The sequence below is a fragment of the Castor canadensis genome, chromosome 10, assembly GCF_047511655.1.
Source record: "Castor canadensis chromosome 10, mCasCan1.hap1v2, whole genome shotgun sequence".
Lineage (NCBI taxonomy): Eukaryota > Metazoa > Chordata > Mammalia > Rodentia > Castoridae > Castor > Castor canadensis.
The window spans coordinates 142,746,068-142,773,871 of record NC_133395.1 but is presented as its reverse complement, the minus strand read 5'-3'; the positions used below and the strand labels follow the sequence as shown (position 1 = coordinate 142,773,871).

The following is a 27,804-nucleotide window of genomic DNA, read 5'->3' as shown; positions in this document are numbered from 1 at the left end:
GCACCTGAAAGGGCCTGCCTTCTTTCTGCCAGATCACTCCTGGCACCATTGGACCTTTCTGTCATTACCTGCTTGTGTGTGCATCTCTATGACAGCTCTATCTCCAGTTTAAGAAGCCTGTCTATCTTCTATTGTAGGATCTACCTAAGCTCACCTCCTACCTGAATGGCATCTTTTTTTTTTCCTGTTATCTTCTTTAGTCTCCACAATGGACAAGCTTTTATCTCCTATTGGTAGGTCTTAGACACCCCCAGTGGTCTTTTCTGTCATTGACCCTCATCCTGTTGGACACTGGAAACCTAAGGGTCAGGGTAGTGCATGATGAGTGGGAAGAGGGTGAGGTAGTGACTCTTGAAGAAAGACTGATTTCTGACTACCTGAAACCATATTGAGCTCCTGGGAAGAATGACACCATGGAAACCATTTCCCGTCATCTGGAATTCTCACTAACTTCCTCAAAGAATTGTGTGTATGACAATATCCTATCAATAAAGTACCAAACACACACTTGATATGGAAATGCTCAATAATTGCTCATTTTTTTCTACCCACAACGTCTATTCCAATCCTAGGTTTTCCTATCAGATGTATGAGTTTCTGGGAATGAGTAACATAGAAAGAATAGAGGGCTGAGAGCCCTATCTTCACACACAGCAACCAACTCACTAAGCAAATCAATGTGGAATAGAAGACAGCTAGATCAGATGCTTTCAAACTTTTAAAAAGCAATGGAACCTGGTTTTCCAGAGGAGGTATATGGAGAGATAAAAAGTGTAGACTGGTATGGCACTTACTTGGGGCCGGGATGGGGGTGGCAGGAATCCTAGTAGGAATCCAGCTACCTCTAAGTGAATCTTTGAAGCTTAAGGTCGCTTTGTCTACCACTGGACCAGCAGCTCCTCAAAGGCAGGAGGAGAATGCCTTCTTTACCACTTTCACATAACACATACCATGAAATTCTACACACTATGCACAGCACTGCTCTTGACTTTGAAACCACCTCTTCAAGCCAAAGGTGGAGACAGTGTCAGTGACCACTAGACCAGAAAGGCTCTTACCGGACAACCTTTGTGCCGTTTCGGAGCACCTGCATATCCACAGCATAGGTTCCATCTGCATGGGCCACCAGGTTGAGCTCTGAGAACTCTGCCTGGAAAATAACAGAAGGGTAGTAAGTTCCAAGTCCGAACTTTGTCAAATCCTCCCTATAGAAGCAGCAGCAGCCCCATCACCAAGCATATGTTTAGTTTTCAAAGCATTTTCACATTCTTACTTCATCTAAGACTCATAGCAACCCTATGAGGCAGGTGGGACATTTACTGAAGGAAGAAACTGCTCAGGGCAGTTAAGTGACTTTTCTGGACAAACAAATCTTTTCATTGGCAGAGACAAGAGCAAAACTTGAGTTTTGTTTTTTTTTTTAATCTTAGCTCAGATCCTTTGTGCTACCTCTCTGCAGAGCAAGGACGTGAACCAGTTTCAACATAAAAACACTAGGTTTTAGTTCAGGTAGCTGGGTTTTAATTTTGTTCTTCCCCTAATTAACATAAAATGTTAAGTAAGTTATTTGTCCCACTTGGGTTTCAGTTTCTACACTCTGTGAAATGGGAATAATTCCTATAAACCCTGTAAATCTAACAAGGAAATCAGGAAAGTACTCCATAAATCATAACACACTGTGTAATGAATGAATAACTTCTATTACGTAGACAATATATACATTATTTAAACTGGACATCCCCTTTCTACCCAAGTTGATCTGACCTATGTATCATGAAGCAGGGGCAAAAGGTAAAAAGTGGACCTGTCAGGACTTCACCATATTAAAACAACAGGGTGTCCTTTTCTAAGCTCCCTCTTTAGTATAGCCTCAGGCTCAGGGTGGGCATCACCAGAGGCAGCACACCTGAAGGGGTATGCAACCAACATTGCTATCAACAATATGGAGGTATGACCAGTGTCCTAGAAAGACATTCCTCTAAGGTCTCCTCAGCCTGGGAACCACAAAAGCCACACTACTTGCCACCAAACCAACACTAAGACTAGGAAGAGAATTCAAGAAAATGAAAAGATAGAGCCTTCAAAACCACGTCTCACAGAGAAAAAAGCCCTGGGGAAAGGGTGGGAGAAAAGAGACACAGAACCAGAACCCAAAGAGAGAACTAGATGGTTCACACTGAGATGCCAGAGGGAAGGATGACGATAAACAGATGCACTCCAAGCTTCAGGCTAATTACCTGTTCCACCTTGATGTCATAATCTCCAAGGACTTTTTTGCCGCGAAAGCACTTGGCCCTGAAAAAGGAAAAAACCCACACAAGTTAGTTTTGTACAAATGTTTGAAGTCAGACGTTTGCTCTCACTAAGAAGGCTATAGCAGACTGAATCCCAGAATGAGAGTCAGGAGACTTGGTTTCTGAAAGCCAGCTACTGGACTGCCATTAAGATCTCAGCAAACCACTTCTCTCTTTCATCCTCAATCCATGCACATGCAACATACTCCAAAGCACCCTTTCACTTTTAGCGTTTGTGATTTTATGATCGTATCCTTGGTATTTGGCTATAAAAAATGTCTACAGGTAGAATTTCCTTAATGCTGCTCTGGATAAAAACCAGGTTAATCTTATGTATCTCTATAGTTTCCTTATCTTCTCATTCTGTGTTTCACTCTGATTTTACAGCTGTTTTCTGGAACCCTTGGATTTTTAGTTTTTAAAGAAATTGCTAGTAACACTTTACTCTTCATACCCATATGAGAAAACACTGAGGAAAGCTATTACAATTGAACATAAAACTTATCCTGTCTTTCTTTTTCTTTTTTATCTTTCCTTCCTTTCTTTCTTTTCTTTCTTTCATTCTTTCCTTCCTTCCCTGCTTTTCTTTGCTTTCTCTTGCTTCCTCCTTCCCTCTTTTTCTTCTTTCCTTCCCTCCTTTCCTTTCTCTCTCTCTCTCCTCTCTCCCCCTCCCTTCCTTCTTCTCTTCCTCCCTCCCTTCCTCCCTTCCTTCCTCTCTTTCTCTCTGTCTTTCTTCTAGCAGGAGTGGAGTTTGAACTCAGGGCCCATACTTGCTAGACAGATGGCTCATTTGAGTCATACCCCTAGCCTTATCCTGTGTTTCTGAGCTGTCAAAAAATGAGTCATGCTGAGTTTTATAGTGCATAGTATCTTCCCAAATTATCAGGGAATCTTACATTTATGCATTAATAATGTCAACACAGCCCCTTATAAGCATGCTGTGTTTATGTCTATATTTATATTAATTCTTACCTTGTCTCTAACCTACTCCCCCCGCAACATAAGATTTTTCTTCTCTGCCCATCTTCCATCTAGGCAGGTTCTCTATTCGTAAAAAGGGCCTTTCCACCTGTATCTGTTAGCTAGATCAGGCTTGCATTTCCAAGTGCTTTTAACTGGGATATTTCACTGCAGGTTTTTTGGAAATATCTCCCTCATATAAATGAATAAACCAATATTCATTGAACATTCTGTTCTAGGAATTATATGCTAGTTGCTTTCAAGATCATTTCATTTAACCCTCAAAACAAATTATGAGAGAAAGAGACAGGTCTTCATTTTAGAAACAATGGAACCCAGATTCTACAGAGGAAAATAGTGCAGTCAAGGTCATTCAGCAAGTTAGTGACAGAGCCAGTATTCACACCAAACCTGTAGAACACCAAGAGTTCGATGCCCTCTGCACCACACAGCACTGTCTCCCTCTGCTGATTTATTTTTTCCAGCTTGCCATATGAGCTGCATTGATTTTTTTTTCCATTTTCCTTTTTCTACTTAAAAGGGACTTAATGATGTTACGAGCACTAGTCGTCACACAGCAAATACTTCCTACCCTGGTTCCTGTCAACTTACCCAGGATAAGGTCAGGCTATTTCCTTTTCTCTATGGATTCTAGAACAGCCCGTTCTAGGAAGTTGTCATTTGTCCTATCCAAGTCCCTGGCCACCCTGAAATTGCTCCTCTGAGGCACTGAGCCATCCTGGAGCTGGATCACTGAATCCATTCCCCCACCTCTGCCCCAATTCCTTACTAAGTTTCATATCAGCTTACTTTCAGGACCCTGAGCAACATTCACAGCTTAGCAAGCCCCTGGGGCAGGGGCATATGCCATTCCTTTGACTACTATTCTGTCCATGGGTGGCATTATCACTGTGCTGCAGATCTTGAACTCTTAGGTCATTGTCCATGACTATAAAAAGGAAGAACTGAAGTAAATGATCAAAAGAGGTGGCTTTCTTTCCTTGAGGTATGTCTATGTTGCTATCAGAAATGCTTTTTTTGATGCTTCCTCCTATTTTCCTGTCTCAAAATAACTCTCCAGTGAGATAAGTCACAGAGCCATTAACAATAATCTTTCATTCTGTATGAAGCCTTGCATTTTCAAAGTACTTTCTCTGATTTATTTGTTTCTTACAACTGAGAAGGAGCCAAGAAACATAACACTTGCTGTCATTTGACTGCTGGGGAAACTGAAACCCAGAACAGTTCAATAACACATACAAATCACAGAGAACTTTACAAATTAAACCTAGAACAGAGAGTTTACATCTAGATGCTCCCATGCTGCCAAGTTTTCTAATTCACTCATTTATTTTGTGGGCTTTTAACAGTGATAATGAAGTATATTTATAGATCTTGGCTGGGTTTATCTGTCACTTCCTGCACCTGCCCATTGACCAAGTTGGCTAATGAAACTGTTGTCATGCCTTCCCTCCACCCCCCACCTCTGTAGCTATCCTAATGCCTTTTCCTGAAGGTAATCTGTCCTGTAGGGAATCTCAGTCTGTGTTTCCTGGCCCAGGGTCACTGACCTCTCTTGGCTGAGCCACAAACTTATAATAAAGGACCCAAAATGGTGAGCAGATGTGCTACAGAGCCCTCTTCCGGACAATGTACACAGTCTTGCAGCTCCTGGCCCTTGGACATTTTGATTCTAGGTATTTACATGAAAATTGTTTTAATAGGCTAGCAAAATGACAAAAGTACTGCCTGATACTAAGAGACACTAGCAGGAGGAAGTGTGCTAAGATTCAGAGAATGGGCTCTATAATCTCAGTCTGGGGTGTAAATCCTAGCTGTACCCTTTCCTGGCTGTGTAACCTAAGGCAAGAAGCTTACATTTAAAAAAAAAAAGTGTATCATATGGCTAAATCAACCAACCAATCAATCTTAAAAAGTACATAAAAAGATAAAATGAAAAATAAAATGTTCTTTCTCCCATGACTCTCTTATACATACTCCTCATAATCAGCTGCAAGCATATTTTCCATTGGGGGGGCACTGTATGGATATAACTGCATGTATATATGTTGCAAATATACACACATGGCACCATGTTACATGAACTTTTTTTTGGAAGCTGGCACCATGGCTCAAGCCTGTAAACCTAGCTACTTGTGATGCACTTGTAAGGTGGAGATAAGGAGGATCATGGTTGGAGGCCAAGCTGGGCAAAAGGTTTGTGAGATCCCATCTCAACCAGTGGTGGGTATGATGGCATGCATCTGTTATCCCAACTATGCAAAAACAGGAGGATCATGGTCCAGGCTGACCTGAGCATAGAAAATAACCAATACAAAAAGGACTGGAGGCATGGCTCAAGAGGTAGAACACATGCCTACCAAGTGCAAGGCCCTAGTTCAACACCCAGGACTGTAAAAAACAAACAAACACACCTCTTCTTGGAACCTTGATTTTTTTTCACTTCACAATCTTTCTTTAAAAAACAAACAAACAAAAAACATTGTATCTTAGTGATATGCTTTCCCTACATACCAATGAGACCTCTTTCTTTTTTAATAGTTGCATGAAGTTCCATTTGAAGGGCATATAGTAATTTCATCTATATTTATTGGTGAGCATTTAGATTTCGAGATTCTTATCTTCACTATTACAAATAGTACTACCATGCTTTACATTTTAAACTAGATCCACAGGATAAATCTTTCCTTGTAGAACTGCTGATGCAAGGAATAGGTACAAAGTTTTTATTGAATTATCAAACTGCTCCCCACCCAAGAAAAAGATTACCTCACTCTTATTAGTGTTTGAAAGTTTGGGAAACGCACTTCACCTCCCTTAGTCTTCCCACATAGTCCCTTATAAGATGGCAACACAGTAGGCACTCAGTATGGGCTTTCTGATTGGCAGTGTTATAAAATAAATTCAAATTCATTCCTTGTGCTCCATCCTAAAAGGAGCCCAAAATGAACATCCTTGAAGCATAGACTAAAAATATCTGTGGTGCCTGGGTTGTCAATTTCCCCCTATTGTAACATTGCTTAACAAGCCTAACAGCTGAGGATCTATGTGGGTTTAATGGCCGCAGCTTCCTTGATGCACTAGGTAATGAACCACCTCCCCTTATTGCTAAGATGAGCGGAGTCTTTCAGATTTAACTCTTTTTACTCAAGAAAGGGAATAGCTTCATTATTTCCCATCCACTTCCCAAGTAGGGCTTGTGAGGCTGAGAAGCCTGGTATCAGAGAATTCTTCTGATGGTGCTGACATGATCTCAAAACTTGGGCCAGCTCAGTCAGGCCCAGCTTAAGTACTCCCTCCTTTATGTGTGGGGTAATGGAGAAAGAGTTCTAGAAATAGCAGCCAGGGAACTGAAGTCAGGCTGACTGCTACCACTTTGCAGCTTTGTGACTTTGGGCAAATACTGCTTCTCCAAACCTTAGTTTCCTCATGTATAAAACAGGGTTAAATCTGTGTGTGTATGCACCTGTCATCCCAGCTATTCTGGAGGCTGAGGGGAGAATTGCTTGAGCCTAAGGTTTGAGGCCAGATGGAGCTGTTTTCTCAAGAAAACAAAACAGCCGGGTGCCTGTAGCTACTCCTATAAATCCTAGCTCCTTTGGAGGCGGAGAACTGGAAGATTGTGGTTCTAGGCCAGCCTGGAGCAAAAAATTTTGTGAGACTCTCATCTCAACAGGAAGAAGCTAAGTGTGGTGGTGTGTACCGGTCATCCCAGCGATGGCTGGCGGAAAGCTTAAATAGGAGGATTGCGGTGTTCAGGCCGGCCTAGGGAAAAAAGCAAGATCCTAACTCTAAAATAACCAGAGTAAAAAGGGCTGGAAGCATGGCTCAAGCAGTAGAGTTCCTGCCTAGCAGGTGTGAAGCCCTAAGTTCAAACCCCAAAACCACCAAAGAAAACATAAAAGGGAGCTGGGCCAGTGGCTCATGGCTGTAATCCTAGTACTTGGGAGGCAGAAGCTGAGGTCGAGAAGACTGCAGTTTGAGGCCAGCCTTAGCAACTCTTTGCTTAGGACCCCATCTCTAAAATAATTATAGCACAATAAACTAGAGGTGTGGCTTAAACAGGAGAGCACCTGCTTTGCAAATGTGAAGCCCTGAGTTCAAACTCAGAACCACCACCAAAAAAGGAGAGGAGAGGGATAATGATAACTTTGATAAAAACAGTGAACACTTGCTATGCACTAAACACTATTCTAAATGCTTTCTGTCTTTTACTTTACTTAATATCTGGCCTGCAGGTTGCTGTGAAGAGAATGAAATTAGATGACACAAAAATGTTTTGGAAACTGAGATGCTATGGAAATAGATAACGCTGTAAGTAAAATGGAGCAAACATTTCTCTGTTTTACTATACTAAGTCAACACGGCTTCCTCCCCTTCTGAGCTTTCATCACGTCTGCTCATTATATGTGGCTCACGGCATCATCATCTGATACTCCCCTTTAAAGTCAGTTGTCTAGTCATCTGACATCTTCCCACTGCCACCCGCAGACCATCCTATGTGTGAATCCTGGATTTTCCAAAATCTTTTGGATTTTAAATACTATGTCCTGTTGTTTAATGATATGCTCTGGGTTTAGGTTTATACAATTATAATCGCTGTATCTGTAAATTTCCAAATCCTTCATAGAGCTATGTACTTAGCAGGTTCACAATCAGGACTTGCTTATTTATTGGAGATATTAAGAGTGGTAGTTTGAGTAGGCCCAATATGAAAAACCAGAAGAGGACATCCTCAGGCCTGAGTGGACTGAGTCTGCTTTGTAGGTCCAGCCATTTTCTCTCTCCTTGCATGTACCACTCTCAGAGTGTCAAGTTCTTTCCTCCCTATTCTTGCCCACAAGAAAACTGCTTCTCAGTCTCTACCTACACTGGACCTAAAGGACCTAGAAACACTCTAAAGTATAAATCTTCCATATATGAATGAAATTTGCATGAAGATCAAACCTCAAGCTGGAGGATGGCCACAACGATGGTGCATTTGCAGGCTCTAGAAGGTATTTGGGAGAAGGCTTTGCTAGAGCTTTGGAAATAGTTCAGTACAGAGTAAATCCCTAGCACTGGTCTAGACATTTGTCTCTTAACAAAGCACTTAGTTTCTCACTCCCACTGATTCTAACTAGGCTTCATTCTTTTGGCCAAGCATCTCGAGCCTTTAAGAAGTTAGAAAATAAACTAGAAATAGCAGGGGGTTCTTACTTTCCACCCTACACTGGAAAGGTAAAACCAAGGCAGGCTGTTTCAGGGAGTTTGTGAGCACCTGCTGCCACCCACAGGCAAGATGTGTACAGAGGATCCATTGCAGTCACAGCTCACTGGCCCACTCACAGGGTTATGGAATCCAAGGGCCCAGAGATATCCCTACAGGTTCTTGTTTGCTCTTCTGAGAAAGCCATGCTCAAGGACTGGAGCTACAGCTCGGTGGTAGAGTACGTGTCTAGCACATGCCAGGCCAGGGTTCCATCCCCAACACCACAAAAGCACAATGCTCAGAATTTAACTCTTGTCTAGAAAACTTGCATCCACACACATCCCAAATCTGATCACCAGCTTTCTGCAACTTGAAGAGAAGTTGTGGTTTGTCAGTAAATTCAGCAAAAATTTACCAAGCAGCCTGTGGTAAGTGCTGGAAATATAAAAATGTATCAGCAATTGCCATGTAGAGAAAACACTCTAGAAAAGACCAATATTTTATGCGTGTAATTCTTAAGATTTATAACTACCAATCACATTCCTACTTTTCAATCTCTTCCTTACAAAAAGTTTTAAAGCATACAAATAAAACAGCAACAAAGTTTCATAAAGTTCAGAAAGATGTACTTGGAAAGTTTCCTGGAACTTCAAGGTAGAAAAGTTAAGTTTCCTCTACCTCATAGGTTAGTGGGGAGACAGAAACAATAAAAGGTTAGAGAACAAGGTATAAGCCACAGAAGTACAAACAGAGCACCACGGGAACCCAAAGCAGAGGGCAGTTCTCCCTGCCCTCTGAAGAGAGGCTGCCCTCTGTCCAGGAAGGCTTCACAGAGACTGTGCTGAGTCTTAAAGACTGAGCAGGGATTTGCCACCTATGGAGGACGCAGGATTGAAAGGTAAGGCACAGGGCACAGAAGGGCTGAGCAGTGAAAAACAGGGTCTCAAATGTCAGGCTGAGGATTTGGAACTTAGTGGCAAGCCTCCAAAGGATTTTTAAAAACCTTTTTATTGTAGAAAATTTTATCCTCAATAATCATCAGCATTATGCCAAGCATTTTCATCTATCACCTTCATGGTTTTGTTGTTGGGACAAAAATTTCTCCCACCCATTTTAAAATATTCTAACTGGTAAATAACTTCTTTTTAAATTTTTATTGTGGCAAAATATACATAACAAAATCTGCCATTTTTAACCATTTTAAGAGTACAACTCAGCGGCACTTAGCAGACTCACAATGGTGTACAAGCAACATCACTTTCTATTTTCAAAACTTTGCAACATCCAAAGTAGAAACCATTCCTTTCTCCCTTTAGTCCCAATAACCTCTAGTTTACTTTGTCTCCATGAATTTGCATCATGTCATTATCTCGTTGGGAAAAGCTGTTTTGTCATAATGATAATTTTTCTTAATAGCTTTACTAAGTCTATATTCAAGTTTTCCCAACTATCTCCAAAAGTAGTCTCAGAGATTTTTAGCTGAGAGGTGACATGGTCAGATGTACCCAAGATCTGAGAGTCCATTTTGTCTGCAGGTGGAGGAGACTAGAGGGAATGATCACTTGTGAGCTAGTACAGTACTAAGCTTCAGGATTTGCTATTTTATTGGTACTTAGCAAACAAATTGTTATTGCATAGCACTCACCTGACAACTCAATTAATCTCTTGATTGATTAGACCTAGGAACTTAGAAACTAGCTGGGACATGAAAGTGACATTAAAAATAGAATATAATGAAATGAGAGAAAGCAACACAGGCCTCCCACTGTAGATGCTCTTGAATAGACATACATGAGACCTACAGTAGTCAGGAAGGACCTACAATGGCGTGGGTCCATCTGGACATGTTATCTAATGCACGGACCATGAAACTGTCTTTCAGTGCATGGAGAAATTCCTGTAGTAGACAGCTGGCTTAGGAATCAGAAAAAAAGAATCAGAAGAAATTAGAACATGTCTGGATAAATGCCATGTTCTGCGGCTGCTTCATGACATCACTAATTCTGTGATTAAGGTGTCAAGTCCAGTGCTCTGCAACTAAAGCACTGCTTAGGTAGAGCAAGCTGCACGGTGTCTCAGCCAACATTTATATAAATGATCTCGAAGAGAGGCCATGGGGAAAGTGCCAAGTTTGCAGATGGCATTCAGCACTTTCAGGGATTAAAATGCCAAGCTGATTAGGGATAAACTGAACAAAGATGTGGACGCGGGCAGAAAAGTGGCAGGAGTTTGAATGTGAACAAGTATAAGAAAACAGTCAGAAGAAATAATCTTACCAGAAGACAATGAACCAGCGCTCAATTACATCCTGGTAAATGGACCTAAATGACAGAAAACTATAGTCTCAGACTAAAAACAAAAAGACTGAGAGAATGAAAAGTGAGTAGTGGGTAAATGTTCATTATCATCGGCAAGTTTACTGGAAACCAGCATAAAGGGTTTCTCACTCTGACCTCATCTTGCACAAGTTGTAGTACTTTCTTATTTGTGATGTAACATGCTATATCATGTCCACTCATCTACACACAAATGACACCATGAAGGTAGAAATGGTCCAGAGAAAAACAGAACCAAATGAAATGACTCTGACTTTAGAAAAACTAAAATACGTCTTTTTCATTCTGTAAATGTAATGACCTGTTTTAGTTGATACACAGCTGTGGAGAGGAGGGAAAGAGAACAATGAGTGACTATATACAATGTCACTCATCTCAAACAACCTAAATTTATCTTCGCAATATTTTGTGTGTCTCATACGAACATCACCTCAATGTTACTACTTTTACGGTGAACTGAAGCTCAAATGAATTAAATGAGCTGCTAAAAGAAAGTAGTTAGTAGTTGTCAGAGCAAGTAAAATCAAATTCCAGCTCTTCTGATGATTGTGTTTAGAGATTACACTTCTTAGATGGGATTGTACTCTACTTATCTTTGCATTTGCAATGCCTATTCTATTGTGTGACATAAGTAGGTGCTGAGGAAATGCTTACAGGGTTATTGAACCTATTGCAGCCAGACACTTGAGGATTAATATCAGACAGGACAACCAGACTCAATTTGATAGAGTCCTGGGTGTGAAGACAACTGAGGACACCTACTTAGTTCTTTTCCAGAGTTTATGAAATTCCTTTAAGCAATTTGCAGGAGGGCTTCAACAGCCACAGGTGGCAGATGAAACCCCCTTAAGAAGAACAGCAATCCCAGTGCTCTGAAAATAACTAATTTCCAATAAACACTCCAGCTGTGACTTTAGTTGGGGAAAGCAAATCAATTTTTCTGAGATTTTCTGAAGACATCTATTTTGGGGAATAATTAAATGATGCAGTATCACAGGTTAACAAGATTATCAAAAACAGAAAAAAAGAATTTTGTAATTCAGGAGAACACATGATGGAAAGATTAGATGCATTTGTCTGTAATTACAGAGGACCTACAGAATAGAATGTTTTGGAGTCATGGGGTAGATTTCATTTCTATGACTGGCTTACAAAATTAAATCAGGCTGATTTGATATTGGAGCAAAGTAGTTCAGTTATAAAGTTTGCTTGGGAGAAAGATCATGCAAATATTATTCTCAAAGTCTACAGATGTATTTTCTGCAAGATAAACAGGGTTGTTAGCATTGAGAAAGCTCCAGGTTTACCTCCGGTGAGGTGTTACAAATTGTACCAATAATCATCACCACCACAAGCAAAGCTGCACATTTTCATCCTTTTGTAACAGTCTAAATTCAAGGAAACAAGCCCCATGATAGAGGTCGATCCTATTTCAAACTTATCTCCCATTATTTTCCTCTGCTGCACAGTTTGCATGTGAATTCCATGTGTCTGCACAGAACACACTCCTGCCCTGGGGCACTTGGCTTGGAGAGCTGCATTCCAGTCCCCACTTGTCTCCTCAGTCGGGTGTCGTTGTGCAGTGAACAACCCGCACAAGCAGGAGCCCTGCCCCATCTACCATTCAGATAGCTTCATTGTGAATTCACTCCTCTCATCATTCTGCAAGGTCCAAAACAAGTTCTGCCTGCCTTATGAAATCTTCCCTGCTTCCCTTCCTGCAGTGGTTTCTTTTTCTTTTGAAAGCCTAGTCTGAAACCCACCCAGTGACTTGTCATTTTAAGCAGACACAGCTAATTTTTCTTGTATGTGATCTCCTCCTTCCCACTGTGTCCAGAGTCTTCTGAGGGTATGCACTTCCACAAGGTCCTACACTTCCTTTCTATTCTCTAACAACTCAACTTTATACTCACTTTGCCTTATATGAAGCATATTATGATGGTTAATATTATGTGTCAACTTGAACAGACCATGGGGTGCCCAGATATTGGTTACACGTCATTTCTTGATGGGTGTGAGGGTGTTTCTGGATAACATTAACAAGTCATTAGACTTAAAGCAGATTGCCGTCCCCAGTGTGTTGACATCATCTCGTGCGTTGAAGGCCTGGACAGAATTCGCTCTCTCCTCTTGACTGTTATCAAAGCTGGGACATTGGTCTTTAAGCACAGACTGTACCATTGGTTGTCATGGGTCTTCAGTTTGCTTAGACTCCATAACTGGGTGAGCCATTTCATATTCTCTCTGCCTCTGGCTGCTTCTCTCTCTCTCTCTCTCTCTCTCACACACACATACACACACACACACAGACATTAAGCAAATGCCATGACAGTAAGAACCTTGCTGTTGTGTAGCTATTTATTCCATGCTAGATAAAAAACATGATCATTTTATTTCAATGGGCAGTCTTCCATTGTAATGTATTCGGAGAGGGCAGTGCTGGGGACCAAACTTAGGGCTTTGCACATGCTAGGTGAGTGCTCTACCACTGAGCTACATCCCCAGCTCTTGTTTTCTTTTGTTGGTTTTGTTTTATTTTTTATTGTTTCTCTAAGACAGAGTCGAGTTATGTAGCCCAGGCTGGCCTCAAACTTGCTATCCTCCTGCCTCTATCTCCCAAGTACTGGGATTACAGGCATGCATCACTACTTCAGGTCTGTTGTTTAATCTTGAACTAATCAAATATTCCCTCTGAGTTTGCGCCTCATAAGTAAAATAAGTAAAAATCTCTATGCAAAATTTTCTCTCTCAGAAGGTTAACAGAATTTGTGTTGCTAATTTTTCATATTATCATGGGAATAAAATTTATAAGCACTTCAATAACTGGTATATTGATTTGTACCTTAAGGGACAGCCCTGAGTTTGGTCCCTAGCACCACAAAAATAATGAATAAATAAATGAAATTAAGAATACAACAACAAAGGCAGACCATTTTCCCATTCCATCCTACAATGTTATTTCCTTACTACAAGGACAACTCACCCCAAAACTGAAGGTCCCTAAATTTATCTGGGCTAAGGAGTGTAAACAGCTGAGCATTACAGAAACATAATGATGTTTTATTTAGTTACTTTACTGATGCACTGATTCTGTTTGTGACACGGTTCACAGAGCAAAGTGCTGCACAGAAACAAATGCAATCTCCCACATTCTGCTCTCATTAGCAAAGGAGGCTTCAGCCTCTTTCCTGGTCCAAGGACAAACTGCCATGTTTGGTATAATCAGCCCACTCACCATTATGGTTCAGCAGAAACATCCATATATCTTAAGGCAACAACACTTTAGATTTCCAAATCCAAACCCAGGTGGCACATTCCATTCCACAATTTTCCAACTGGCACCTTTTCAGGGGAGATAGTATTCACCAGAATAGGTACTCACAACTGAATTTGGCAGATTGGAAGGAGAACTGGCACTGACCTAGAAAAGTCTTGCCATAGGTTCTCAGATGCATCTGAGTTTAGCAGCACGCAACTACACAGGTTCTTAATGGAGAAACACACTTTAGATGCTAGTCTCTCATCTTGATAGGTGGAGAAACTGAAGCTTAAAGACCATACAGTGGAAACGCTGATGTCTTCTCAACCCAATGGTCCTTTCACTATACCAAGTGTAGCCCAGAATGGGACGCTCAGGCCTTGGTAAGAAGTGCAAAGACACATGGTGCTACTCTGGTTCCCTTCTCTGTGAATTTGTCTATCCTTTCAGCCACCTCTAGTGATCCACTGAAATATTACTCACATTCAACAAGCCTTAAAGAATAGTTTTAAAAATGAATCAGAACTTACCAGTGTGAAAACCTAGTCTATTTTATCCTTAGTGCTGTTATAATGAAATATAATCTACAGACTTTAAAAAATGTTGTGGTTCTCATTCATTTGCTCATTCAACAAAGATTCATTAGATTAGGCACTATTTTTGCAGAGCTATATGCAAAGTACTGGGTAGAGGGAATAGGGTAACACAAATAATAATAAAAATGAATTGCTACTAACAGAAGTATAGCAGAGGTTATATTAACTATAAAAATTCATAATAGATAAAAGTTATTAAGTACTTAGCACTAGTTACTGTGCTGAGCACTTTATATACCTCATTCCAGTAATCCTCACATCAATCTTGATAGGTAGAAAACACTGTCTCTCAATTGACAGGTAAGACTCTGGAGGCCCAGAGAAACTTAGTGGCTTGCTCATGATCATACAACTGCTGAGGGGTGGATTTAGGATTTAAAACCAAGCAAACTGACTCTTGACCAGAACTTATTAACCACTTCACACTACTTGTAAAGTATGGCATTATTCAAAAAGAATTTTTAAAGGGCATCCATCTAAAAGTCTCAGAATTCACAATTTTCTAAAATATTCAGCTATGCTTTGCATTTTGATTTTTTTAGATTAAATAAAATTTTATAGTAAAATAATTGTGCATAACAATTCCTACTACTACCTAAAAACGTATTTCTAAGAAAATATGACTTCTGAAACAAAACAACCTTAAAAATGGATACCATGTAAGACAGTAAAGACAACCAACATGTCTAGGTACACTTTGATGCCTTTCACTGACAGTTAGCCTTTATAAATTTAATCTTTTCTCCCCTGGTGGCTTTCAGGAAAAAAATCTTTACAACTTTTTCTTTACTGAATTTATAAACAACTCTCCAACTCTTAAAATTAAGCTCTTCAATTTCTTTATACCTAAGACATATATACTTTTAAATTCCTTCATTTATTTTAACACATCTACATGATAAATCTCTAAAATTCTGAAGCTCCTTGGGGAGCTGATGTTTAGTATCTACAGAGACAAAGTTTTGCAAAATGAAAGAGTTCTGTAGAGATTGGTTGCGCAACAAAGGGAATATATTCAATACTACCAGTCTATAAACTTACAGATGATAAATTTATATTACATGTATTTTATCAAAACAAATGAAAAAAATTTCTGTCCCCTTTTACAGTTAGAAGACTTAAACTTCAAAACTACTTATATTCTAGAACAGATAACATCCTAGACATTTTGTACACGTTTTCTTTATACCATAGCACAGAGAAAGGATTGCAGGGTGAAGACAAATCATAGAAAGTTGTCTGAATTGTACTTTCCTCATTTGTGAGTGAGAGCATTTACCCACATGTGGAAAAGGCATTTCAAGTGCGTTGACAAAAGCACTGCAATGAGGAAGTGTAATTCACAAAGCCTGAAGGGATGCAGATATGGTTTAATACAGGACATGCATATGGCAGAGGAGAAAGGACAGGGCAGTGGGAGCCAGTTCCTTGCTCTTTGGTTTGCCAGTGACCAGGAGATGGGCCTCTGCAGGACCTATGAAGCAAATAATTTGGAATTTGGGGAATGATGAAGCAGAAGCCTTGACAGTACTCTCTAGAAGGGAGAATTCTACTTGAATATCATTTATTTTCTGGGTTCTAGATTCCATACTTTAGGGGTTTTGCTTAAAAATACCCTGAGGTTAAAAAACAAAAAAAAAAGAAAAAGAAAACAATGATGCTAGTGTTGAGAGAGAGAGAAAAAAAGAACAACAACAACAAAAAAAAACCCCTGAGGTTAAGAGTAGTTTCCTTCTTTGTATCAACAATCCTGATAGGTGGCTATCTTCACTTCAGTAACTTAAAGACGCAATAGTCTCTGGCTTGACCATTCCTCTGTAGAAAATCTACAACCAGGTCCTCAAATGCTACCTCACATACCAATGCAAGGGTCTACAATATTTATAACAAGGGACCAGGTTGTACTTTTCATTGTCAGATGGCTGATTTTTAAATTGAACTGAGATCTGCCATCATGAAACTTGCTGTCTGGTTCTGGATCTGCCCACATAAAACCAGTCTCCTGCTTTCTTGTAGAGGACAGTGAGACTTCCTTGCTGGCCCCTTTGAGACTTTACTCTTTTTTTTTTTTTTGGCAGTACTGGGGGCCTCATGCTTGCTAGGAAGGTGTTCTACCACTCGAACCACTACACCAGCCCTTTTTTTGTTCCAGTTATTTTTCAGATAAGGTCTTATGATTTTTGCCTGGACAACCTTGAACCACAGTCCTCCTACCTATATCTTCCATGTAGCTAGGATTACAGTGTGAGCCACCATGCCCAGTAAAAGTTATGAATTTTATTCAGATCCAGAGAATCTGTTTAAATTTGTGCCATCACTTTATAACATGCCTTCCTGAGAAAACTAAAAGGTAACTAATTAGAGTCCTCAATCAGTTACACATTAATTCAAAATTAAGTTCATTACTTGTCTAAATGAAGGTTTCAAGCATGCAGAAATATTTAAAGAATGATGTAACAAACACCTGTTTATTCACCATCAGCTTTGTCAAATCTTAACATTTTTCATTGTTTTTCAGATTTTTAAAAAAGGAAACACACCATTAATGTCTGCTGTTGAAACTTCTTGCACAAGGGATAACTATTCTGATTAAAGTTTGACATTTCTGTGTATATTTACACAGTTTTACTACATGTGTATCTACTCATAAACTCTATAGAGTACTGTTTTGCTTGGTTAGGGACTTTATACAAGTGGATTATTCTGTATCTGCCTACAACTTACATTTTCTCACTCAAGCTTACATTTTTGGTATGTATCCATGGTCGTATACAAAACCCTGGCTCATTTCTTTTTATAATTTATCACAATTGGTCTATTCTCCCAAGAAAGCACAAACCCTCGTAAGATGATGAAAGATCAAGGCTGGGGTGCAGCTAAGTGGTAGAGCATGCACTTTGCATGCACAAAGCCTTGGGTGCAGTCTCCAGCATGCACACATACACACAAATACACAAGATGATAAGAGATCCAAAACCATAAAATGATAAAATCTACAAAATTAATACATTTTAAGTTCTTAAGGACAAGAAAGAATTGAAAACTTGAAGGAAGAACAAGATACCGTGAATGAAATAAGGCAGATATGAGAAATAGAATTTTTAAAAGTAAAAATATTTCATTGAATTTAAAAAATATAAATATATAATGGCTGTTTAAGCAGGAGTTTCCTTTCTCCCTTCTCTCTTTCCCCCTCTCCCTCCCTCCCTTTCTCCCTCTCCCTATCCTCTCCCCATTTTCCTTCCTTCCTTCCAACTTCTTTCTTTAACTTCCTTCCTTCCATTTTTCTTTTGTGGAGCTGGGGATGAAACCCAGACCCTTTACATGCTAGGCGACTGCTCTACCATTGAGCTACATCCCTTACAACAAGAGTTTAGACACTGGTGAGGACAAAACTGGTGAATGAAGAAGAGGAGGTTACTCTGAAAAACATGTTTGAGGCTTATCTAATTAGTTGAAGGCCTCAAGAGCAAAAACTGAGGTTCCACAGAGAAGGAAGAATCCTGCCTCAAGTCGGTAACAAGTTGCTAGCTAGCCTGCAAACTGCAGACTTACGTCTGCAAAACCAACTTTGCCTAAGTTTCTAGCCTTTCAGATTTTTCTAGTTTTGGACTTAGTCCCCACAATCAAGTGAGCCAATTCCTTAAAGTCTGTCTGTCTATCTATCTCTCTATCTATCTCTCTATCTATCTATGTATCTAATCTATCTATCTTATTGTTTCTGTTTCTCTGGAGAAGACTGACAGATATATTTACCATGAATAAGGCCTTACGGGGACAAAATGATTGTGAGATGCAGTCTCTTTCCTCATCCTTAGCGAGCTTATAATCTGGTAGTAGGCAAATAATTACAAAAAATGTAGAATTCACCTCAAACATTATAGTAGTATAAATTACGTAGTCATTCATAAATATTTATTGAGCACCTACTATGAGTGAGATGCTGCTGTATTCTAGAAATAGAAAGACAAGGTCTAGATTATCTCTCTAGGAACACTGAATAGTGTGGGACTCAGACAGAAAAAAATAAAAAGAGTGTGTCAGTGGAAAGAGATAGGTGCACCCTATTATGAGAGGAACCTCACCCAGCTTAGAGGGTGAGAAAAACATCCTGGAAGAAGTGACGCCCAAGCCCATACTAAATTTAAAAAAGACTTAGCCAAACAAAAGTGGAATTTATAAAAGATTATAGCAAGAAATTCTGGGCAAATGAATAGCATAAGCAAAGGCATGGAAGTAAGAAACAACACAGCATGTGCACAAAGTTGTTGTACATAAAATACAAGGCTGGAAACAATGGAAGATGAGGCTGCTGTTACAATACTACAACAGAGGGAGATTGCATAAGGTTAGAAGTTGAGAAAGCGATCTTGAAAAAGGTGGCACATGGCTTGATCTGGAAAGATGAATAGATGAGAATGAGGAGGAAAGGGGAGAAAACATAGTACCCTGGGAGAAAATAGGGGATACATGAAGGAAATCCTGGGAAAAAAAAAAAAAAGAGTACTGAGGTAGGTGATGGCCAGACCACAGAGAGCTTTGAATGATGGATGACTCCCAGGGTAGAGGCTAAGATGTACTTCCCTCAGGTAGTGGCTAGGGGCCTGTGAAAAACAGAAGCTAATGAGGAAATTGCGGTTATAAACACCTACTACCTCCAAGGGTTTGGAAGGCCCTGAAAAACACACCTGGCCATGGCATTCAGCTTGTTCTGAAAGACACAGCCAGACTGGCCGAGGGACAGGAAACATCTGTGCCACCATGACCTGCCTGAATCCGCTCTCCCTATCCTTGGCACCACAAAAACTGGGAACAGAACAAAGGCTAAGGCAAGCCCCAGCCTGGGTCCCAGATAAAAACAATAATGAGAGGGCCAACCTGATTTTCTAGTGAGGAAGGACAGGTGGACCCTGTCAGATTTCCCCAAGGGGAGTACAATAAAAGACCCATTGTTACTGTTTCCTCCCCTTGAGTAAAGTGTGGTTAAACCACTATTGACCTGGAAAGGAAACCTAACCTGGGTTCTAGTTCAGGCCCTGCACTAGCTTGCTGTGTGCAGTAGGCTTGCTGTTTCCCTTCTCCAGGACTCTGTTTCCCCATTTTTACTGGGAAGGAATTAGACTAGCGGTTCTCAAACCATGTTCTGTGGCACCCCAGAGTATCTCTGAGAAGCTTCAACCCCTTTCACAGAAAGAAGTTCAATTTTATGAGTTTTAAATAAAGCTGAAAAGCTTTGTTTGAGAAAAAAAAAACTTGAAAAATGTAAAACCCCTGGATTTGAATCTCCAAGATAGTTTTTAACTGTAGTAGTTTGTGACTTTGTGGTTTCACCGTAAGTCGCTCTTAGGGATCTCTACCTTGAAGTCAATTGAGCTGACTGCATAGGAAATTCCAAGCAGAGGGCAGGTCCAGCTAGAGAGGGCAGAAACAGTATGAGGGAAGAAGAGAGGAAATGACCCTGAAAAAATGAGAAATCATGAAGTAGGAAGTGAAGTAGCCAAGCCTCCAAACAGAACCCAAGGGCTTTCCTGACATAGGCAAATAAAGCCAGATGACCTGAAAAGGGACTGAAGAAAGTACTTCTGAAAAGAACCATGAAACAGGTCTAAAGTGCTGTTTTCCTGCAAATAATTAAAACCACAAATAAGAAATGTTGCCTGAATGTGCCACAGCAGAGCACTGTAGCAAAAATGGCTATTGGAAACAAAAGAGAAAAATTACTGTTGAGAGAGGGGGAGCTTGTAAACTATCCATGAATAGCTCATTTATTTCTTTGTTCAATTATTAAAAGTTTATCAAATTTCTGTGTAGGGCCAGAAACCTACGTTGTTGGGATTGCAAAAATGAATAAAACACTATCCTTGCCCTCAGGGAGCACAAACTTTAGTTGTAAAGACAAACCCATAAATAAAGTGAGATGGGAAGCTCATTTCCAAAGAGCTGAGTGTTCACAGAGAAGGAAAGAGGTCACTCAGGGAATAGTAGCTAGAAGAGAAGATATTGCACACACATACGCACACAGTCACACACACGTACACACACATATGCATACACAGTCACACACACGTACACAAACACGTACACACAGTCACATATACACATACACAATCACACACACATGCACACAGTCATGTACACACACAGACACATATGTGCACATACGTAACACAGCCATACACATGTAACACACATGTACACACAGTCACACACATAGCCACACACATGTATACACATGTACGTGCACAGTGACACACATACACAGTCACACACATGTAGGAGACACACATACACACATGTACACAGTCACATACACATGTACACACAGTCACAGTCACACACACATGTACACACACAGTCACATACACACACACACACACACACACACACACACACGTACACAAACACTTGACTGAGGAAAGACACCTGACCTTAGGAAGAAAAGCAGACTGCTTCTCTAGGCACTAAAGAAGGGAAAATAGGCATTTCCATTAGCGGCACGAAGGTCAGAAAGCCAGAACTGGAAGTGGGGAAAATGGAGATGGCAGAAGGCAGCGCTTTCCTACACAGTAGCCCTCAGCCAAACTGTCTATTCAGCATATGAAAAGTGGCAAGTGAAAATGAAGAGAAATATATGCCCAATTCTGAAGATTTAGTGCAAAAAATATAAAATATTTCATTAAAATTTGTTTTTTTTTGGCAGGCATGGTAGTGGATACCTGTAATCCCAGCACTTGGGAGGCTTTGGCAGAAGGATTATGAGTTTGAGGACAACTTAGGTTACACAGTGAGTTCCAGAGTTCCAGGTCAGTCTCAAAAAAAAGAAGACAAGAAGAAATACGAACCCCTAGTCTTCCTCCCATTCTGTTAAAATTATATCAGGCCAACAACATACCAGTCACTCACAGTCTGACAGCACACAGATCTATGAAGGAGGGAAAGAAGGAAGAAAGCTGTGTACTTGGTGCCTGTTTGTCCACTAGTGTGCAGACTTTCCATCTCTCCACACTGTTTCCTCATCTGCAACAACACATTCAACAGTATCCCTCTCCACCTACATTTGAATTTTCATTTGTTTTCCCAAGTTTCTCCTATCATATTTCACTTGAACTTAAGAGTTAGGAAAGATCAGATCATTATTCCTTTATTATTATTTTTTTCTTTTTTGGCAGTACTGGGGTTTGAACTCCAGGCCTCACATGTGCTAGGCAGGCGCTCTTCTACATAAGCCACTTGGCCAGCCCCATTATTCCTTTCTATTGTAGATGAGTAAACTAAGACAAAATAGGTTCATTTGCTCATGGACATACAACTGAGTCTCTGATTCTGTTTTCCGACTGAGTTCACTGCTCTTTCTGTCACATGATGGACTCACTGCACAAGCATCACCTGCTCCTGTTTTTTATTTGGTTTTCACTTTATATAATCCATTTCCTTCATATACACTATACATGTCATATTCATTCTGTAACCAGCATATCATCTAACACTCTTGATGGAGTAGGAGCTCAGAATTAAGACTAAGCAGAGTGTGGCACAGAGGACCAAAATCAGAAGATAGCAGAATCCCCATTTTCCAACTCATTCCAGATAGGGTAACTCCTGTCTCTGGAGAAGAAGCCACCAGCATCAGGGCAGGAAGTCCTGTCTTTTCTCAAAGGGACAAAAGATAGGAAGCATAGACACAGGGAGGAGGATTTGGAACTTGACAACTAATGGCAGAATTTTTAGCAGGTTACGTAACAGAATCTGGCACTTTCCCTCCCATCATTCAGTCTGCTGCTGATTCCAGTTCCTGTTATAAGGGAGACAGTCAGCTCTCTGCTCCTTGAGCCTTTCTAAACAGTGAGCCATGAGATCTTATGTGGGACAGCACTGAGTGGTACGAAATCCAGAGCAGTGTAACTAGTTATCTTAAGCATTTCTGTGAAGATTTTGAAATGATATTTAAGCAAGATGTTTCTTTCCCATGGTCTGTACCTTAGTAAGGCACAATTAGGGACTAAATCCGTTTATATCATCATTGCATCCAAAGCACTCAGCAAAGCTGTCACTCAGTAACTACGGGCTGAATGACTCAGTAGTCATTACTAGAAGAAATTATCTTGCAGTCTTCTCTAGGAAAGACTGGATCCAATCATCTGATATCTAGGCTGGTGTGAATAACAAGAAATCAAAGTGACAAAACATACTAAGTGGAGGTGGGGACGGAGACATGCAGTTGTAACTACACTACTGATTTTGTGTTAACTTCCACCCAATATATCTACAGAAAATTATTGGGTGACATGGGCATTGCAGTGACCTCTGCTTCCCCTGAGGTTAAACTCCAATCAAGAATGCCCTAGATTCTAGAGCTTACAGCAACACTTACAAGCCCTCTCTAAAATGTCAAGAACTCCTTTGAGAATCTTTACTGTGGAGGTAAAGAAGATCTATGTAAAGGCTCTTCTTCTCTTTCTCCACCAAACATGCAAAACTCATTTTATACCCCAAGGTCCTACAAGACTAGAAAAGGGTTATGAGAATGGCGATTACTGAAGTCAAACCTAAGACAATGGATATTCTTGCCACTGAGGAACAGTTCTCCAGCAAAAAAATCATTTACAGCTGGAGGTGTGGCTCAAGTACTAGAACATCAGCCTAGCAAGCCAGTGCAAGGCCCTGAGTTCAAGCTCCAACACCACCAAAAAAAAGTTCATCTGTCACCAGATTACTGGCCAATCACAAAACCAGTGTGAGGCCAGTTACTCTTCTTTCAGGTCCTCTTTCTCTCCCTCTGCATTCCTAAGCTACCTTTCTCTCTCCTTCTCCTAACTGTGCCTCAGTGTCTTCCTTCTTCTCCATCCTTTCTCTGATCATATTCTTCCCTTCTATTGGCACTCAGAAATTCAACAACCTCACAAAAATCCCTAGCTCTAAGTTCATAAATTTGATCAAGGAGGAATTTTTCATTTCCTTTTTCCAGGTGTACAACAAGAAAACAATTTTGCTGTCTGGGGACCATGGGCTCATTATTGCCAGTCTTTGATCTTTCTAGGCCACTGCCCTCAAATGAGCTAATATTTGGCCCTATGAATCGGCTAATAGGTTCAGTCTATCTTTTCTGGGCTATTATTAACCCTCTGATCCTGACTCTGACTCATTTGGGGCTCCAACTCTCTTGGCAGAGAAATACCTTGGTAAAAAGATACACACTCATCTAAAAGTGAAGTAACAATCTCAGTTTGCCTATTACTGAATACCTATTATATGCTATGAGAAAGTTACTGTATATCTGAGATATGCTAGACATACTGCAGTAGGAGGTGGGCCTATGGAGATAAGCAAACCTAGACCTCGCTCTGGGGAAGCCAGCAATGACTCAGTCTATCACAAGTTCACAGAATGCCTACCATGTGCTACCTATATGCTGAGTAGTAGAGAACAGATACATTATGGGGAGCAAGATAGTGATCCCAAAACATAATCTCAGCCTGATGGAATTTAGGGCTTAGATCCCTCAGGACTTAAGCTCCTATGTGAACTGTAACACTGTGTCCCTTGTACATCTTTTCTCAGAAACTGGTTGTTTAAGAAGAATGTTAGAGCTGGGCGCCGGTGGCTCACGCCTGTAATCCTAGCTACGCAGGAGGCAGCGATCAGGAGAATCGTGATTCAAAGCCAGTCCAGGCAGATAGTTCCACAAGACCCTATTTTGAAAAAACCCTTCACAAAAAAGAGGGCTGGTAGAGTGGCTCAAGGTGTATAGGCCCTGAGTTCAAACCCCAGTACTGCAAAAAAAAGGATGTTAGAGTAGGTTAGTAAAAATACAGAATGACTAAAGGATTAAAGTCTGATATGACTGCTATTCACAGATAATTTTCTTGGTACTTGTTGGTAAGGTAGAAAACAATCTATAGCTATGAAGATTCAAACGTTCTTACGCTGCCACTGAGAACAGGCTGTGGATGCTCTTCCCCCCAAAGTTATTTTTTTACTTCTAAGAAGGGGCTCAAAAGCATGTAGCTGCCCATGCAGCAGGGTTTGGGTGATAAAATACATCCAGAATAAAGTAAATGAAAAAGTTGTGATTTCATCAAAGGACATTATCAAGAAAGTAGGAAGACAACTCACTTCAGAATGGGAGACAATATTTGCCAGTCATGTATCTGATAAAGTCTAGTATCCAGAATATGAAGAACTCTTACAACTCAGCAACAAAAAGAAAACCCAATCTTAAAACGGGCAAAGGGATAAGAATGCATAGCAAAGGCCAGGTGAGAAGGTGTTCGGCATCACCAGAGGAAACCATGTCTTATGCCCACTAAGATATCCATAATAAAAATGGGGGAGCTTGTGGAAAAAACAAACCTCATGAATTGCTGTGGAAATGTCAAGTAACAGCACTGTGCAAGATAGTATGCACTTGCACAAAAAGTTAAATACAGAGTTACTATGTGACTCAGCAATTCCATTCCCTGGTATGTACCCTAAAGAAATGAAAACAGATATAAAAAAAAAAACTTACATGCAAATGTTCACAGCAGCACTATTTTCAGTAGAGAAAAAGTAGAAATGCCCCAAATGTCCATTAACTGATGTATGAATAAACAAAATGTGGCACAACCAGACAGTAGAATATTATTTGGTCATGAAAAGGAATGAAGTACTGGCATATATTAGGCAGGCATTCTACCACTTGAGCCATGTCTCCAGCCCTGGTATACACTATAATATGAATGAACCTTGAAAACATTATGCCAAGTTTAAGAAATCAAGCACAAAAAGTACATTATATAATTTCATTCATATGAATTTTCCAAGTAAACAAAACCACTGAAACAGAAAGCAGATTAGAGGTTTCCAGGGCTGAGGAAGGAGAGATGAGAGTGAATGCTTAATGTGTATCAGGCATCCTTCAGGATAATGAAAATATTTGGAAGTAGATAGTGTTGATAGCTGCACAACACTGAACATAACAAATGTCACTAAGCTGTTCACCTTAGAGTGGTTAAAATGCCTTCAGGAATTTTATGCTGTATGAATGGGACTTCTATTGTAAAAATGAAGACAGGTAAGTATGCTGTCTTCCTGAAGTATAATTTTTACTCAAAAGGTTTTTTTCCTTTTTTTGCAAAAATTTCTTACACTTAACAATTATAAATATTATAGAGTAGAATACACATTTTATATTTATTTAAAATCAAAACATAAGACTTTAAGGTATTTCAAAAAGTGGCCAGCAGCTACTGGGTTACAAATGTACCCTGTACCCCTTAGGAACCACTGGGGGAACATTATATGAAGATACTAATGCACAGAGAAATGCCCAGACCTGAGCTACACGCACTCCTGGAGAGTGGAACAGAGAGAAGGGTGAAGAACTTCTTGAGGTTATGACCCTCAAGAAGCACTGGGTTTTGGTTGTGTGTGTGGGTTGGGCAAATGCTCCACCACTGAGCCTCATCCTCAGCCCAATGGTAATAATAGATTGCGATCACAGCACTGAGTTTAGAACTATTTAAAGCCCTTTGCACAGGAAAACCCTGACACTCAGAAGAGCAGGCACTAAACACTTCCTTGACTGTTCCCTGGGTTCACTTAAAGCCCAAGTCAAACCATATCTATTCTGCAAAGCTTTTCCTGCCCATCACAGACTATGACACGCATCCCTCTCTGAACTAACAGTTCTTATTATTTGTACTGCAAGTATATTCCATCTACTGGCTTGACCTCACTTACCTCTTAAAGCATTTATTTTTTAAAAAGTCACTGCAAGATATCCATCGAGACAGTTAAGACACAATGCTTTCACTTGGACAAAGAAGAAATGGGTTCAGATTTTTGCCTGTCATTCACTAGTGGTACACTGTCCCTGCCTGGACACTTTCTCCTATTCTGGCTGTAGAGCCCTCATCTACAGAACAGATAGTCATTAAAAGGACTACAGGAATCATTGTGATAACCAAAGGAGAGTTATGTGTAAGATTTTGCAAACTGCCAGATGCTACTCAAACATACGGGATTAGTACTTATATCTTAATGGGTTAACAGCCTTCTAACTTCACTGTTAAACTTTTGAAAGCACAGCCTGTATGTCTGGGTCCTCCACAGCTGCAAGGACAAGTACCTGCAAACAGTGAACTGAGTTAAAACCAAATAGAAGTAGCCCATGTCATAATTCAGTCAAGAGATTCAATTAAACAAAGCTGAATAAAAGAATAAAATGAATTAATTGAATCTGACCATAGAGTTGCCAGGAATGTCCTCAAAGAGAATAGAGTTGATCCAAGCAGTGGAGAAATGGGGTGCAGGGTGCAGACAGTCAGCTTGCAGCACATCATTTACTTACACCCAGGTGCTGTGCTTTCAGATTCCAAGTAGATCCTAAACTCAAAGCACCACTGGCAAACCACTCCTTAAGTTACACCACCTCATGTTGCTCAGCATTAAACTGCTTCTCCTCCTCCGAGATGCTACAGAGACGCACAAGCAACTGCCCAGTGCTCTTATCCCACGGTTTCTCTCAATGTCCTAAGTAGTTTCTGAAAGTTTTCTTCCCAGAGCCTGTCTGACACAACAATGATCCCGGGACCCAGATTCTAATTCACTTGTCAGGCACCCCGACTCCTTTGCCCAGCCATTTAACACATGGAGATCCCAAAATTAGACATCATAGTTCACTGGCTCCTCTGATTCTTCAGCATGGAATAGCAGTCATTGTCCTCAGAGATGAAAGACTGACTACAATGGACCGATGACTTAAGGAGCTCCAGATTTCTTTTCCTTTCAAAACAACCCCAGGTGGGGATGATCTAACCAATGCACAATGTAAGGCTATTTGGAATTGTCATAATCCCCCTCTGTATAATGAATATGTCCTAACAAAAATGAGGGGGAAAATCCCCAAACCAGAACCATTTGGTAAGCCAGTATATTGACACCAAAAGCAAATTCAAAGCTTTTGGGTCAAAAGTTCATTTAAAATAAAGAAGAGGAAGACTTCAAAAGGGAGATCACTTCCTCTAAGCCACCCAATAAGACTGCTTAGAATTGCCAGTTCTCGAAAAGTTCATTAGGGCTGCCTACAGCCTGGAAGGATATGGCTAGGATGAGGTGATGATGGCTATGACAATGGTGACTAACATTTACCAAGTATAATAATGTT

At 40.3% G+C, this 27,804-nt stretch overlaps 1 protein-coding gene across 1 annotated transcript in view; it reads right to left on the bottom strand.

Annotated features, from left to right (window-relative positions):
* Positions 1-27,804, bottom strand: part of Syn2 (synapsin II) — a 153,826-nt gene that overhangs the window by 44,219 nt on the left and 81,803 nt on the right. Inside the window, exons 2-3 of the mRNA XM_020177165.2 lie at positions 2,238-2,295; positions 1,059-1,150 (exon numbers count right to left, since the gene is read on the bottom strand). Coding sequence (XP_020032754.1) covers positions 1,059-1,150; positions 2,238-2,295 — 150 coding nt within the window. The remainder of the gene's footprint in view (positions 1-1,058; positions 1,151-2,237; positions 2,296-27,804) is intronic.